General features: G+C 37.3%; 1 protein-coding gene across 1 annotated transcript in view; it reads right to left on the reverse strand.

Annotated features, from left to right (window-relative positions):
- ARHGAP29 (Rho GTPase activating protein 29) overlaps window positions 1-17,902 on the reverse strand; it is a 50,010-nt gene that overhangs the window by 25,438 nt on the left and 6,670 nt on the right. Inside the window, exon 3 of the mRNA XM_053950901.1 lies at window positions 764-907. Coding sequence (XP_053806876.1) covers window positions 764-907 — 144 coding nt within the window. The remainder of the gene's footprint in view (window positions 1-763; window positions 908-17,902) is intronic.

Consider the following 17,902-nt stretch of genomic DNA (forward strand, 5'->3'; position numbering starts at 1 on the left):
AAACTATGTGTCTCTGAAGGAAGATATCCTACATGATTTAACACAGGCAAGAGGTAGAGATTTAACCCTACTCAAAGCTGGTTCCACAGTAATATACCAGACTCCAGAGCAGGAAGAGCTGCAGTCAAAGGTTACACAGAGAAGGAACAGGTTTCTGGGGCTGGAGCAATTGAGTACTTCACTATTTGCATTTGTCTGGCATGTCAAGAACTGCAATAGCAAAGATCAACAATAGAAAGTATTAACATGTCTGCAAACACTTTTTCTTGTTGCTACTGACACCTTTATTGACACATGGCTACAATCCACTTGTGGAATTTATAACTCTTCAACTATTCAGATTTGGATTGCTCAGAGATTTATTCACCTGATATAAATACAATACCATCCCTACAGATTCACAGAATTAGGCAAAGACTCTTGGCAAATCTCAAAGTGGATAAATACCAGGTTTATTACTCTGTGATATTATTCTATGATGCTCAGGTAAAGAAAAGCTTAAAATCAAAAGCTTGTGCTTTTAGAATTCAACGTGGTCTTGCACTTAGCTTCCTATCAGCAGAATTTTATCACACCAATGAGAGAACAAGCTACTTAATATTACTCTCCACTTAGGGAAGGCATTTTTTTAAACAAGTATTACAGTATTATGCTTTAAAAAAACCCGGTTTCTTCTGTATATGTAGAATTCTATCTATAACTCCAAGCCAATCAAGTCACTAATTACAATTTTCCATGAATATGAAAGACAGTAATTCCTTACCTTTTACTTTTGCAATAACTGTTCCTGCAGCACTAAGAATATCAACCGAGTTTAGAGTCTGATGTTTATTTATCACTGCTTTTAAAACACGTAGCAACTCCCCCAGGCGTTCATGTACTACTTGATGCAGGCCATCATGATTTTCTGAAAAAAGTAAAGGAGAAACTACATTAAAACAGTGAATTAACACCCAGTCACATTACAAAACACTTTGATGGTATTCAGCTGCATGGACTTCTAGGTCATATTGAAGCTGAACCTACTTAAAATAAAGAAGTTGTTAAAGAGATAGAGTTATAATAGCACCTGCCAATAGTAAACTTGCAATATTGTATATCATTTACACAAACTTATTTCTCACAAAAAGTGAAGCAAGTATACTTTTTTAAGAAAGGGGATGTGGGAATTCTACACCAATACCCTAAGGTTTCTAAACCATCATATTTTTCTCATGTCATTTCATCAACCACCATTTTGATAATTACATATATGAAAAAAGTATCAACAAAAGCAGATTCTGATTGTTCATTAAGTAATTCTTCACCTGATACGAATTCAACACCATATATGCATGTTTGTAAATTAAAACTTCTGGCAAATGTTGGCTAGTTTTTAATTAAAGTACCAGCAAAATCTTAAGCCTCTTTAGTATATAAGCCTAGATCTACAAAGGACTGTCTTTAAGCATGTCAGTCCTGATAAATAAGTTGAACACTTAAATTATGCCAAATCAGAAAAATTCTCAAACACACTCCAAGACAGTGATGCTTTTTATAGCACATGCCTCTTGCTATGTGCCTCTAAATCCTGACCTCATCTAAGTTTTTTTACAAAATAGTTATTGTTGCATCCACAGCACAGGTTAAACCACAATCTGTTCTGTTACAGAGAGGTGCTGGTGCATGGAATTAAAGTTTCTCATGCGCTAGAGTGCTGCGTTGCAAGCTGTGGTAAAAAGCTTTCAAATTCAGGAAAGTCTAGCTTATGAAAAAGAAAAAGAGGATCTAATAGAAGCTGACTCACTTCCCCACTGGGCAAGGCAATTCTGTGTTGTCTGTGGCCGTGATAACAAACAGGTCAATACAGACAGTCACAGTACAGTGCAAATTGATCCAGTGTTGCTCAGAGAATAGTTTCAACTCAGAGCCATTTATTCTGGTGACAAGACATTACATTTAGGCTAGAGGCAGCTACATTTTTCTGAGGAATCCACACAGTACAACATGACACATCAGTACAGTAGATCATTGCTGTCAGGTGTGCAGGTGGGGGGGCTACACACAAATTTTTAAGTTTGTATCAGTTACAACAGGAGTCTCCTAAGGAGCCCTGTGCTTCAGGCTTTATTCCCCTACATGCCACATATCAGGAGACTTTTTTCTCAACTCAGACTGGCTTATATATTGTTAAAGGAATAAACCTTGTCTCAGGAAGTATACGAAGGTAAGGACTATCTACCATTAACAGGCACTTTTCCTGCTGGAAGGGACAAGCAAGCACTATCTGTAGCAGGACACACGAAAGTCTAGGAAAATCCATCTTATTCAGCAGTAAATTAGGAAAGTTTTAAGTAACTTGTTAAAAAAATGACCACCCAGTTGTGGCTTTATCTTCATTTACCCCTGCATATAATGATTTTTAACTGACTCAAGCACAGCTAAGGCAAAAAAATGTCAAAAGCCTGGTACTCAACTTGGCCATGATTCAGTGCATCCACATTAGCAGCAGAGGTTGTTTATGACAAACACACATTGATGTACAGGCATACTATAGCTCAGAACTTTATGGGGAAAGCAATTGAGGCTTGAAGTGGTTTCCATGAAAGCAACAACAGTAGAAGCTGCGACCTTGCATAAAAAATGATTTGTAGGGGATATGAAAGAAGATTAGACAATTTAAAAAGGCATGAAAAGACCAGGTAGAATCAACTGCTTCTCCATGTCTTTCAATTCTATGTAACACACCTCAGATGATTAAGGTGAGCAAGCAGGAGCTTAAAAACAGAAAAGGGTGATTCTTCATGTAAGAGACCGGTGGAATTTCTTGCCAAACCAAAACATCAACACGAGGTTTACATGGAAACAAGGAGAGCTGGACAAGTTAGGTTTCCCTGCGAGTTACTAATGAGTCAATAAATGCCCTGGTGGGTCTGGCCTGTGCCTTGCACAGCAGTGGCTGCTGCTGCTGCTTAGAGCCCAGACCAGACTGGCTGCTTTCAGCAGTTCAGATCCCCAGTGTCCACAACTGCTGCACCACAGCTGCTCCTACACACAAAACATAACTGCTGCCTCTGAATGAACTTAATTCCTTTTGAACCTGCCTTCACAAATTTCATTCAACTACTCCACACTGTATTCTACTGAACTACCAAGCATTGTACTAAACCAACGTAACCTGCAACAGCTCAAGGATTCTACTAAGCAAAAACAGTTGAGAGCACATGACCAACCTCTCATTTTTACTTTTCTCTAGCTATTCAATTTTGGCAATCATCAGAGCTCATACAGTGGGTTGGACACAGCTTTAGCCTAAGCCAGTATGGCCACTGCCACCTTCTAAAACTCAGAAAAATTTTGTAGCTCTCGAAATGAAAACTAATAATTTTAATGGTTCCTTCAGGCTTTAATCCATCATTTGTACTCCATCAATACAAGAATAAATGCTGTTGGGAATACCAAGCAGTTCCAGGCACAGGCAGTGATGAAAATGAAAAACAGCAAAGTTGTACTGATGCCCACAAACACTAAACAGATCAGACAACACAGAAAATATATCTTAAAATTATAGTAACATGTTATCTTCAGGAATTAGGATATTAATAGCTAGATGTATTTCAAATTAGTTCATTAAGAAATATGTCTAGTGTGTAGCCTTAAGTTTTGAAATTCTTATGGAGGTAGTCCTTGGAGTTCATATCTTATCTCTTCTTACAGACCATCAGAGGTAGACAAATACTCCACAATCTTTCATCAGAACTAATTATTTTTATGGGCAGGGTTGGGATGGATGGGCTTTTAGGAAGGTATTTGAAGATTATATACCAGAAACATGCCCATGAGCCATCTCTGTCTAACCAGGATACATGCAGCCCCTCCCATAAAGGCATGAATGTTGTGGTCAATGAAGTAGAGATGGTCAGCACAAGGGCACCATTTGACCAGACCTGCATCTCTTGCCTAGTCAAGATGATGATAGTGTCCCTGCCTTCTGACACACAGGTGCTCACTTGTGTCTGGAGAGAAGAACTCCTAATCATGCGATCAGAACACCCATACCCCATAGCCAGATCCTTTTGGAAACATGGTGGGTAGATTTTTGGACCCCTAGCAAATCAAGGAGGGAAAACAAGGCCATGAAGCAGCCCCACCAATCTACAGATCATAGGCAGTTTGAGAGTGCTCAGGAAGGAGTATAACAGACACACATCAAACAGCATGACTTATTCTTGGGACTTCAATGTGACTCACAACTACAGACTTGTCGTTAGAAGTCAAAAAAGTCTCTTAGGGTTCCTTATGTGTTAACACCCCTCCAAAGACTAATTAAAGCAAAACTGATCCCAAAATGCAGTCTCTTACTATTAAAATTTGATAATCTATCTTGCCAGAACAATAGAGCTGGAGGCGAAAGGCAAAATAAGTGAGAAAGGGAAAAATGAAAGAAAAACGTTGAAGTGGACACAAGCCTCTTCAAGTCTAAAACAGAAGTAATAAGCTTCAAAGGGAAATGCTAATGAAAAACAGCCACTGAGTTGAATTAAATGTTTATCATACCATCCAGGAGAACACTATCACTAAAATAATGCACTCAAGCAGGAGATTACTTATTTGTAGTCTCAAAAGCAAAGGTCTGGCTACACCCAACTGAGACTTCTTTGTATTCCACCAGTGTATCATTTGTTTACAAAATATCTGAAACATTGTTTCTGTGCCTCCAGAAGACAAAAGGTCTGTGACAAGTGGTGCTTGGGGAGAGGTGGGGGCAGAAGTCATCAGAAACCACAACTACACTACATTCACAATAAGTGAGACCAAACAGACACTAAACCAGAGATTTCCTGTTCAGGACAGATTTAGAAACCTCAGGTAGCAAAACAGCCTAAATATGCCAAATCAACAGAAACACAGTTTTAATGGTAAGAAGTCTGAAAACAGCTGAGATTAAAACAATGGTAGAACAAGTACAGTGAAAGGAATGCACAAGGAAATGTGTCTCCAATGAGTTCCTGCAGCAATTCAATCTCACTGAAGTACTCACAAAAAGTATTTACTTTCAGTTTTTCTTCTGTCCTTTGTAGTGTTGCACACATATTGATGCACATGAAGTCAGCAGGAAATTCTCCACCAATGGATGCCAAATTGTTTTAAAACCTCTCTCAAGCTTAACAGCATGAAATGCAAAATCCACGGAAGTCTAAAGCAGGATCATGGCAGTGATCCTGCAGCACTTAGAGGCCCTCTCTGGGCACTTGAGCTCAGCTGTTCACTCAGGTTACTAGATTCCTGCAATCTCCTGGAGGAATGAGTCAGCCCCCTACCTCACAAGAGGAGAAAACCAGGTCTTAAAACTGAAAAGGGGGAAAAAAAAAAGGCTTGGATAGAGTTTAGTAGCCTATCTGAAAATCTTCTTTCACTAGGGGTTGAGCTGAAAACAAACTCTTCCAAAATGAAAGCATACTCTGTAGGAGAAGTGGAGGGAAAAGAACAGGGTGAAAAAGCATGTATTCAGAGCTGACAAGTGTAATATACAAGAATGACAGTACAAAGTAGCTGGAAAGTCTGTTTGCCAAGCCATCACAGTAGCACACTATTGTCACTGGCATCCCAGTCCTCAATGGTTTTGGTCGCCACATTTTATAACCGCTCACGCCTCTTCAATGTAAAAGTATAATCTACCTATTTTCTAATTTTAGGTATTTCTCAAAGGGAAGCCTTTGTTTAGTAAGTTACTAAGCAATAATGTCCTTACAGCTATGGATTCTATTCATGCAAAACAAAATCAAATTTGCTCATCAAGCTTGTCAGCACCAGTCACCCTCCCTGCCAAGTCAGGGCTGGTCACAATACACGCAGTCAGGAAAGGCACTGCTGTGTCAGTTGGCTGGCATTCTTTTGTCTGACCTGATTTATTACTGGCCCAAACATTTCTGAAGTTATTTATGTCAACAAATGTTTGCCAGGGTAAGTTTAAATACAGACTAACAGTCTTTCCCCCACTACCCTGCTCTTCAGACCCATACAGGAGATGTATATGCAGTTCTACTGACTGCTTCTCCACATAGAATATTAAGGCCTTTTAACAGCAGCAGACTCTCTGCTACTCAATTTCCACCAGTCCCAAAAGAAGAGAAACCATTGTTTTGCTGTGGCTAAAAGTTTGGTTAGAACAGAAGTTGGCCTCACTAATGAAAGACAGGGTAGCAGTCTAGATAAAACAACTGAAAAGTAACACATCCCTGCAAAATTCTTTGAGTCAGAATGCATGTGAGACTGTCAAAGCAGATATTCTAGTTCACAATACGTAATAAAGTTCAGCTTTCCATTAGGAGCTTTTTACAATCAGAAAGATGTGGTTAGTTATGTCATGCATTCAAATGGTTTTCAAGAATATTACCAAGTGTGAACAACACGCTGTGCATACAGCCACAAGTTTATATACACAGACCAGTCGCTTTGGACTGGGGGAAGTCTACAGAAACTCACCTCACTTGTCAAAATCTTACTATAAACAAGGTAACCTGGATTTTTGCACAAATATTTTCTGCATCTACCTTCATAAACACACTATGCCTTCACTATGATCAGCATCTACAGAGCACTCACTCTGGACATTTCCAGTAGAATAAATGCAGCTGATGAGAACCCCTCAACGCCCATTGTAGCCATCACCCTCACTAGGTCTAGTCCTCATTTTGAGAACTCCCTTTGTAAATCTGTTCTCCTGGGATCAGCTGAAGTGTGTGTACTTCACCTCCCCTTCAACTGAAATACAATAATCTGAATTCCAATTTAAGCACCATTTCACATCTTCTCCATAAATCCTAACCTCTTTCAGGACAAACAGGCCAGACAAAGTAGTCTTGCAGGATGGTGCTGAGAACAAGCACACAAACTGGGAAGCAATTTTCCCAATATCTGGATTGAGAACTTCAATAAAAAGTTTCACCTTATAGAATGCAAACAGTCAGCTCCTCATCACTTTCAATCTTGGAAGGATTCAGAAGAAAAAGGCTTGAATAACCAACATTTCAATATTCAAGACCAATATCTTGGCTAAGAGACCATTCACTCTATTTATTAAAAAAATCTCATTTTGACTTTTAAGTAAATTATATCTCATTTCTTTTACACTACATAGAAGAATTACATCACTACTTATGTCACTACTTATGCCACCTAGGGCAGGGGAAAAAAATCAGCATTGGAATGAAGCTGATCCAAAGTAAAACAAATTTTACCTAAAATCTCATTATTATCATCTTCCTCTATGTCCATATTGCATACTAGGACACTGTCAGCACTCAGGTCTGAACCTGATCCAGACTATGAGACTTCCCAGTGAGCATCACAAAGTAGGCAAAACAATCACACAATAATGACCTGTGTGGAAATCACCTAATTCCTACACCTGCATTTTGGCAAACAGCCCCAGATTAAACCATTTTCTTTTTGCCTGCTACCTCTGTCATCCTCATTCTAACATGATTAACAGCCTGGAATATTTGTTTGATTTAACAGAGTTCACTACCACATTCAAAAGACCACAAGAATTAATCAAACACACAGTGAAAACAAGTTTTACATTGATTGTGGTTTGACCATAGCAAAGTTACCTATGTCCCTGCTGTCTGGTCTACAGTCAAAGCAGCCTCTTCCTAGGCAGTAAACATGTAAGTTAGACATGATTTTCATTGATTGTATGGATATAAAATGAACAAAACTTTTTCTTTAATGGTGGTAGAGATATTTACTGGTGGTCATAGTTCAGGAGCGATGAGAAACTAACAGTCTTAGCTATCATATTTCTTCCTTTATTTGGTTACATGCTGCAGATGTAAGGAAGGAAACATTTTAATTCACTGAAAAACTCACTCAGAGAATTAGTGCAAAATCTCTAGCAAGCTTGGAGACTGCAGAAGGGTCTGGTAGAGTCATTACCTTTCTACCCTGTGCACAATGCAGAATAAGAAGCTACCTACCCACCCCTCTGTCAAGAAACATAGTACTTGAAGCTTCCAAATTAGCAAGATAGCCTTTTTGTTCATCAGTATCATGGCAACCCCTGTTGTCATGGCATCATTAAAACACACCACACTAAATTCATAGTCATTAGCAACATGTGCTCTAACCAATGTTCTAACTACATTATACTACAGCAAAAAATTATAATTTATGGAAAATAATCAGTTAAGCAATTATTTCGATGAGAAAAATCTAGGGACGTGTGAAGTTTTATTAGGAATGAGGAAAAAGTAATAAAAATAATAACCCAAATGCCTGTATTTGAAATAAAAGCATTAGAGTTTTGTAAGGGTTTTTTTTTGAGAAGAGCAATATTGACCCAGTTCAGTGAGAATGCATTGAGACTTCCTGCAAACAGCTCACTGAATACAGTACTGAAAGTAGCACTGTTTGATTTCAGTTATTCCACACAAATAATGTTTTTGTAATACAAGAAAGTTTTTAATATTTGGCAAGTCAATTGTCTATTTACTGTCAAACTACTAAATTTGTTTTTAAAGTCAGGTTGCACAAATTTAGGGTAAAATAAAAAAGCACCTGGTACTTCCTTTTTTTTTAATTTTAAGGGTAAAATTTTTGTCTTTACTTTTCAAAATATGCACCCCTGTATATGCAAGCTTGCAATTTTTGCAGAAAAAATATCCCTGGATAGAACACAAAACTATCTCCCATTATTTAATCCTTCCAGGTTAAATTTTCTAGCATGATGACTTTTTGTTATATATAACAAATGCCCAAATAACACTTTCAAATTTGTCATTGGCTATCAGGGACTGGCCAAAATACAGCAATCTATCCATTTAGATTCAAGCACTAACCATGCTGATCAGCCTCTGATGTGACCTTGAGCTGTGTTGGTTTTTGTTTTTCATTAAACTGGGCTGATCCTAACCCATTTTAGTTATGGACCTATTCTGTACTTGTGAATTCAAAACCTGTAAAAAGTCCTTCTTGACTACACATATAGAACAAACCCAGACTAAATTAATTTTCAGAAATTAAAGTTACAAAAATAAAGATGTCTTAAAACAATATTTTCAAAAGCCAATAAAATAGGTGTATATGCAAAACACATCAGAATAATCAAAATCTTATAATTCTGCTTACACTGAAAGCAGTTACATATTTTCCTTTTGTTGGTTTGCCAACTGACATCAGCAGAAAAGCTGTTACTTCACATTTGTCTCACATTTGAATTCATAGATGAATTCCCCATATGTTAAATTGGGAAACCTTTCAGAAAAAAAGCTACCACAATGCAGTTTTAATCTACTTCAATATGCTGTACACTATATGCCTTTAATTTTTTTATTCTACTAGCCTTGACATTACAGTTAACTAACCCAGATGTGTTCAGCCATGCAGTTTAATCTTTAGAATACTTTAATCTTTTATTAAACCAGAATTTAGAGACCAGAAACCAGTAAGGAAAATTGTTAGTGTTTCCTTACTTACCTGTTTCTGACAAATCAGAGTGAAAACACTACATGGTCATTACTGTCACTGTTGATTTCCCTGAATCATCCCAGAGATTAAGAATAAATCTAGGTGAGGATAATGCTTCAGCAGTTTCAGTACATATTTTAAGTTAAAACTGTAAATTATCAAGTGGACATACGGCTATATTCTTTAGTATGAATACATTAGCAATAAATCTGATCTGTCACGGTTCACAAAAAATCATATCCAGTGGGACAGGCAACCATACATCTAGTATTGACTAGTTACTTATTTCTTATTCAAGGATATTTCACTAAAACTTAGTCAAACAGTCACTAGACTGAACAGCTGCCAATGGAAGACACTGTTAAAATAAAATGAGAACTCTTATGCTCCAAGCAACTATGTTCCTTGCATACTGGTTCTCAGAGTACATGAAGTAATATTCACTCAACATTTACAGCACAGATTTTATGAAAAAAAAAACAAACAAACAAACAAACAAAAAAACAAATCACAAAATGAAAAATCTCCAGCAAGTTGATCATAGCATATCAAACTGGCACACAGGGTAGTATGAAACTTATGGTTTATCAATTCTAAATAAAATTAATTTAACCTTTGGTAACCAACATCGAGAGATTGTCAAACAATACTTAACATTTAACTCATGTTAATTTTATGCTGTTTGTTCTACATGCCTGCTCCTTTTAGCCTAAGCCACTGACTGAGGGAAGAAGCTATTTTACTGCTGCCTGCCCACCTAGTTTTCAAAAGACCTCACAAAGCCAGGCTTACAAGAGAATAAGGTATTAAACAAGGGGTGTGTTATTTTGTGCATTTATTTTAAAGGATTTTTTAAACACAACTATGGACTGCTACAGGATGTGATAGTAGTCCATTTCTGGTTTGTTGATTAAACAAAAAAAGTTACACTTTAAAATCAACTTAGATTTAAAGTGGTATTCAAGTCCCTAAAGCAGCAGCTGTTAACATTAGTTGTCTAGAAAACTGGTGAACATAAAGGATTAAGGATTATTTGAAGTTTCTTCACTGATGTCCTGCTGAAATCACTACCCAAGAGAGTAAAACCTGACTGCATAACTCACACAGGTGACAGAGTCAATTGAATAGTCCAAAGGAAATACTTTTAAAATCTTCCATTTACTAAACTCAGAAACAGTCAATCTCCACTGCAATATAAAGTTTTGATATCAGTTAATACACACCAAAGCATTTTTGAAGATCTTTGTATAAAGAGAAAGCACAGTAACACTATCATTAAGGCAGCAACTGATATCACACTGGCACTTGCACTTCCCCAAAGACAACAGTAACTCACTGTACATCTCACCACAAATTTTTAACAGAGTAGTATTTCTTCATAAATACCTTGCAACAGAAAAGTGAGTAACACAGCAGAATTCATTTGCTTTGTGGTTCTGGATTCACCCATCTGTTTCTCCTAGTACCACTGAAGTTGTATACTTCAGACCTATTGCTTTCTTTCCACATTAAATTCTCAGCCACCTTCTCTAAAATCTCATGTCTAGTCATCATTTGAAGCCAACTACTGCTCGACAGAGTTCTCCATTGCTTGCTGAATTTGTTTGCTTGTCCTTAACACAAGGGCTTAAACATGAATACCAGAAAGCATTTAATCTGACCACTCTGCAGTCTGAATCCTACTGCTAGCTTCCCCTTCACCACTGGCATCAGCTACTTATCACAGTCACTTTCTCAAAGCCCTTGTCTTCACTCAACTATCACAATTCATGTGTGCTGCTAAGCTTTCAGATAAACAATTTGCAGCTTACTCAACATAGAACAAAGCATACAGAACTACCCCTCAAAAAAGCTGCCTCCTTCAACTGCTCTTCTGTTGGGAGTGGATAACCTACTTGTGAGCTGAGACCATATTGACTGCCAATTGACTGCTCTGCACCTCCACCACTTTAGTGATTCCAGTAAACACTTTTTCCCCACTTGCTGTCAGCACTGGACAACTTCTGGACAGACCTTTTAGTTCCATAGTTGTGGTAGAACAAAATAACTTCCATACCCTGTATACAATCAATGAATGAAATAAAAAGGCTACAGGAGAAACAAAAAAAAAAAAAATTCACGGAAAAGCTTTCTACTGAAGAATCCATTCATACCACTATAAAAACACTGAGCAGTCTTTAAGCTAATGCTTCAGGAATACCATGTCCATAACTATTTCAGTGACATCTGAGCTTAAAAGAAGAGCTAAGAATATAGCTGTAGTCCAGAAGTAGAATATTAACTGAGATGTTACGTTCTGTCACAACACAGAGCCCTAAAACAATCACACCTGCATAAACTGGGACAATTTAAATACAATACTTAGAGAAGAATTTGGAAATGCTAAATATAATGTCAAGTCCTAAAGATGCCAAAGCCTCTTTTTGAAAAGGCATGAAGGTGTTTTAATTCCACCATACAAATATACTTCCTGCAACTTACTGATCTACAATCCTGCAATTGACGTTTTCCATTATTTTTTCATTTTTTAATGCATCTTTGCTGAAACTTCCTCACTCGGTCTTTCCCATCTTGCAGACTTCTAAAACCAGGAAAAGATCGAGATATTACAGAGTCAGAAGAACACTTGATTCCTTCCAAAATAAGAACATCCTCTTCCCTTTAGCATGTATGTGTAGCAAGCTCCACAATCCCATGGTCATTCTGTGTCTCACAGGTAAGTAGCACTAACAGAACTTGCACCAACATCATGAACTGCTGCAACACCCACCTGTAAGCCCTGAACCGAAGTTAGACACAGCAGAGAGAATCAACATACTTGAAAAAGGGGACATGTTATATTACTAAAATAGCTTAAATATCTGAACTAGTTCAGTCATGACAAAGAAAACAAGACTGAAGAGGTTAAGTTTTGTTAACTTAAGATTAAAACTGGTTTATCAACTAAAAATAACTGTAATTGGCAAGTAAGAATTCCTACGTACTTTTAAAAATTAGTCCAAGAAATTATTCAAGCAATAAAGGAGAAAAAATTGGTGAAAAGGAAAAAATCCTTTGTTCAGCTAAATCTCAGCCTCAACAAAAGAAAATTCCTCATTTTGCATTTACACTGTTCTGTAACAAATGCCATTAAGATGAAAGTTTAACTCACATGTAAGTTTTTTCTACAGCCTTACATGAGTCACGTCCGTCTTCCATAAAAAGGGGCATTTTAGGCAGACAAAGGAATAAGCCCCCATAAAATCCCTATTTTCCCGAGGAAAGGGAAACAGCTACATACGAAAATCAAGGTCCAAGCTCTGTATCAAATCTCCTACCCTACCATGCTATTCTAACTCTAATCCATTTCCAAGACATTAGCTCTAACAATCAAATCACTGCAACTGTCAGATAAGATGAACATTCACTCAGAATTAAGCAACAAGTCAGCTTCAGTTCCATGACCTAGCTACATAAATAGGAAGAACAAACACTTCCAACAAAACTGGTGGAAAAGGAATGGTTTAGTCTATGAAATCTTCATGAAGTCAAGATCATTAAGATGACAATTACAACTGTTAACTCTATGCTGTCAGGCATACAAAAATTATTTGTATTGGTGTTCTTCTTTTATGTTGCAACTTTGATAAATTGATGCACGAGCAAAATGAGAAAATTGAATATTTTTGTGGATTTGCTATAATACATTTCACCAAGAGTGGGAAACTAATTTATGGCAAGCATTTTTTGTTTTGTTTTTAAACACAAGAGCTCCTGAGCTCCTACATGTACCTGGGAACTGCTGTTTAGAACACAAGACTTAGACTGAATATGGGTCAATTCTTACCTTTCAGACCTTATGACAGAGTTCTTTGAGAGATACAAGTTGTTTTTTTGGTTCAAGTGTTCCTGCTCCTTAAGCTGTAAACTACATGAGAAGGATTTTTGTTGTTGAAAGGCCTAGCTTTACTTTCAAAAATTAAAATACCACTATTCATCCTCTTCCTCACTAGTGACCTTGCATCTTGCTGATCTTGTCATTTCAGCTCCATTAGTCTAGTTGCTGTGATGGAAAGGGAAGCTAATTCTAATAAACACTCCAGCTAAGGCTCTAAGTGTTTTGAGTTGCTTTTGTACATCAGATATGTGAAAAGGAGTAAGAATGAAGTTTTCCCTTGTATTACATTTTTTAGCACTTCAAAAGCAACATAAGAATGAAAAATGCCTGTGCTCTCTTATAAATAGCTCAGAATTTTCCTAAAGAAAGAGATACTAATTATTTAAGTCAACCAAAGTATCTGACTGCACATAAGGGTTGATTTTACATTTTAAACACTCACGAGCCTTCAAGACACCCCCCTCCTGACTGCTGATCTTAGACACTATAGCAACAAGTGAACATTTGTTCTGAAGGAATGTGGAGTATGCAACTGGGGGAGGGGTAGTACTATCAGCCACGAACTTATCTCCTGGTCCACTAAGTTATTATTTAACTTCAATCTTCCCTGAAACTGAAGAAACAGCATTTACTATCCAACATTAGCAACCAGCATTTAACAGGCAGCTTACACTTTGACTATGAAGAACACAGATTTGCTTGAACTCAACTTCAAGGCAAGGTTGGTTTTTTCCTCTTGTTCAGAACAGTGGAAACAGAAGAATTGTTCCATGACTGCAGATGAATTAAGCAGTGCACTACCATTGCAAACTTGTAAAACCAAACAAAATATCCAGCTCCTCTGGCTCTGGTCACAGCATCTGAAAGTCCAAGACTTTAAGCAGCCAGCAGACTCAGAAAACAGGAGGCTTGGGCAAAACAGACTGTGGGATGATCTGGAGTGAAATGAGAAGAAAGGTGGGAAGTTTGCTCTCCCAGATTAAGTGCAATGTTCCTGAGGAAAACCTATGGTTCATAACTATGCCTGCCTCCCATAAACTGACCGTAAAATAGCTTTTTTTGCACTGCTGTGGGTTTGCCTTCATCCAGGCTGCACATCACCCTTTCTTTGACTAGCTTCTCAACTCTGAGCAAACTGGACAGGAACATGACTCAGGGCCAGGGATCTCAGTGTTTTGTGTCCAAGAGAGGGACCAGAAAATGACAGTGTGAAAATGAAGGAAGCATGGCAAAATGACCAGGAGGTCTCTGGCTTGCTGTGGTCCTACAGCTACACTAAAAGAAGCAGCCTGTCTAATTTTTTTTCCTCTGAGTTTTGCCATTAAAAAACCCAGGAAAACCTCTTTTAAAAAGTCACTACTATTACCTTTCAGTTCCTAGCAACAGTTTTACTTGTTAAAGAAAATTCAAGAAACTATTTACTTTGTTCTTATCCTTGTTTATATCCTTCACATCTTTTAGCTTGAAAGACTTTTTTAGATTTGTGAAAGGACAATTTCAGTTTCAGATTGACAGAACTTCTACTTAGCAGTGACTACTTGAGATATGTGAAAGGGTGTACTAAGGAATTGCCAGGTCAGAAAGACTGGAAGCAGATATGACTTTGCACGTAAGAAGCAGGCTTCAGAAAGGCAAGTTTAGAAGATGACTGTCAAATTGAAGTGTGCCAAAAGCTCAGTGAGAAGGTGACTGGTTAATTTGCCATCTGCAAAGGGCATCCTCTGCTTGCTGTTCTCCCCACCACCACCCCACCTTTCATACACTCCTGTCAAACTTAGCATTCAGTAAAGGAGACAAAAGAATTGACACAGCTTTTAGCAGTGTATGCTGTGATGCCAGCCTGGAGGGCCACACCAACTCTGCCTAGAGCCTCACAGTCTTGCTCCATTTTAACCTCTGGCCACTTGTTCTTTTGCCAGCCACCTTCTCCCTCTTTGCTGGTACTCAGTACAACCTTACAGCCAACTCATTGAACTGATCTGGCTAAAAACTAGTTCCTTTCTTCCTAGGACTAGTTTTCAGGTAGATCTGCCCCAAAACTTGGCTTGCTATGCAGTCACCAGAGAACTACCACCAGTGTCAGGAAGAAACAGTGAGATCACAGCAGCTCATGTAGAAGTTTCTTTGTGAACTGCTGTGGAAATAGACTATCATTCTGTTTAAAAAAACAAACAAACAAACAAACATAACAAGCCTTATTATAAGAAAACAGCAGGTTTAGATGCATCTTGAGGATTTTAAACAGTTACAGAACTGTTTCAATAATTAAGCTGCTGATGGAGAGGGGGAAATAAAGGCAATTTCTGCAGGAGCACATCAGAAGTTGTTCCTTGCAGCTGCCCCAGCCTGGTTCAGTCCTGGCCTCCCTAATACTGAGGCTCAAACAGCCACTTCTGCTAACTCTGCCATGGGAACCGTAACATCCAAAGCAGCAAACACAAGTCATCAGAAATCACCTTTTAACATCTAATTTGGTTCAGCAAGAGGATGAACAATCTTATTACAGGCAAATTAAACATGCATTTTAAACATGCAGTTAGTTCCTTGTGGATCAAGTTTGAATAGAGCTACAAAGCACAAAAAAAATACATTTTAATAATAAAACACAAAATTATTCTTCAGATACTGGAAGCGTATTACATTTTGACAGATTCTGGAAGTGATAAACCTTAAAATTCCACTTTAGACTATTTGTCAACATCCTCAACTGTTTTTAATTCTGTAATAATATTTATTAGTTACTAGACAGTTTGTTTTCCATCTTTTTTGTGCTACGTGGAATAAGAGAAACAACGTGCTACACATTACATGGATTCCTCTGCTTTTTTTCTAGCAATTCTCAAAGGTCATTTAATAATAATTCACAAGCAGGCTGTTTACACATTTGATAATCACTATGTTTTCACTGTTCCCAAAAGTTAGCTGCCCTGACAGCATTTTCCTTTCCCTTTTCTCATAAAAGTTTTTTATTTATCAAACAGAATACTACCCAGCAGAAAACCAGCACCACCTTCCAGAAGAAGTCCTAAGAGATCAGTCCAACTGCCTTCAAATCAAAACAAATATAAAAAACTCTCCCAAATGTTGCTTCCAGAAAGTGCTGCAAAGAAAAGTAAATGCTTTATCAGATCCTTGTTTAAAGCAGTTTGCCCACCTACCAAGCATTTTAGTATAAGGTGTCATTAGACAGGTAAATACATCTAGTTTAAGGTGTATCAAAGACAGCACCTTTCACTGAGAAACATCAAAATTGGAATAAAGAACAAACAGCAAAATTACACCTAGTATTAAAAATTATCATAAATTCAATCTGTAATCTTCACTGCAGTAACTAATGAGCTTCAGATTTCCCTAGCAAAACAGGGCAAACTGACTTTCAAGAACACTGCCTCAGAAAAAAGGACAGTAGTATTTTAGACTATAAGAAAATAAGGAAATAAATGAAATGCTAAAAATACTGCAGTGCCTTAATCATACTAAAAATAGGGACAATATACATTATCAAGCCAGGAAGGGCTGAAGAGAAATCATTCACCTTTGAGCCTCAGGCACTATATTCAGTAAATGGCTTCTGGCTTTTAGTGTAGTACTCGATTAACACCAATCTGCCTGGTGCTAAAAGAAGGTTTTGAAGTCACTAGAGATTACAAGTTCCTCATTTTGAGGAAACCTTTTACCTTGAGACACCTTTAGAATTGTCCCACTGGGGTGAATATTTTATCCTTCAAAAACAACAACCTGATAGGTTTCAAGTTAGGTAGCATTCCTGATGTGTTTGAAAGTATTGGTGCTACTGTAAAGAGAATGCAAACATTCCTGACCAGGCCATCCAGCTTCAGCAGTACTTTAAAAAAAAAAAAAAAAGGAAAAAAAAAAAAAAGCCAAAACCACCAAACTGAAACCAAAGCTAAAAAAAAAAAAAAAAAAACAAACAAAAAAAACCACAAAAAAAAAAAAAAAAACCAAAACAAAAAACAAAAAAACCCAAACAAAAAAAAATCCCAAATCAAAAAATCTATCAAACTCTAAAAAATCAGACATGTTCTGATCCTCAGAGAAATCTGGGATGAAAGATAATAGCTTTATCTTGCTACTCTGGTTCCAAGACACCAGGGAAAAAAAAGAGTATACTAATATTTTAGAATGAATTACAATTTACATTTGTTGAAGATAGGATGAAATGAAAGAAAAAGTTTTTGCTCATTAAAAGGAGGCAGAATTACCCACATGAAGGACACAACATCACACTTTGATGATTACTTCAAAGTTTGTGATAAAGTAAGCAAAAATTCCAAAGTATATTCTAAAGTACAATCAAGATGACTACATATTAAAATATGATTATTCCTGCACTTGTAAACCACATGCAAATTTTACCCTTAGAGCTATTCATAATGAAACACAGTATTTCCCACAGTCTCAAGGGCAGACCTTATGGTATATATTATATTGCTAAAAAAAAAAAAAAAGTAGCAGATGTCACAAAACTAGTAGCTAAGTACCTTCAGAGTAGGGAAACAGGAATGCTTTCTCCCTCTCTAATGCAATACAAGCAAAAGCTGCCATGTACTGTTT

The sequence above is a fragment of the Vidua chalybeata genome, chromosome 9 (genome assembly GCF_026979565.1).
Source record: "Vidua chalybeata isolate OUT-0048 chromosome 9, bVidCha1 merged haplotype, whole genome shotgun sequence".
Taxonomy (NCBI): domain Eukaryota; kingdom Metazoa; phylum Chordata; class Aves; order Passeriformes; family Viduidae; genus Vidua; species Vidua chalybeata.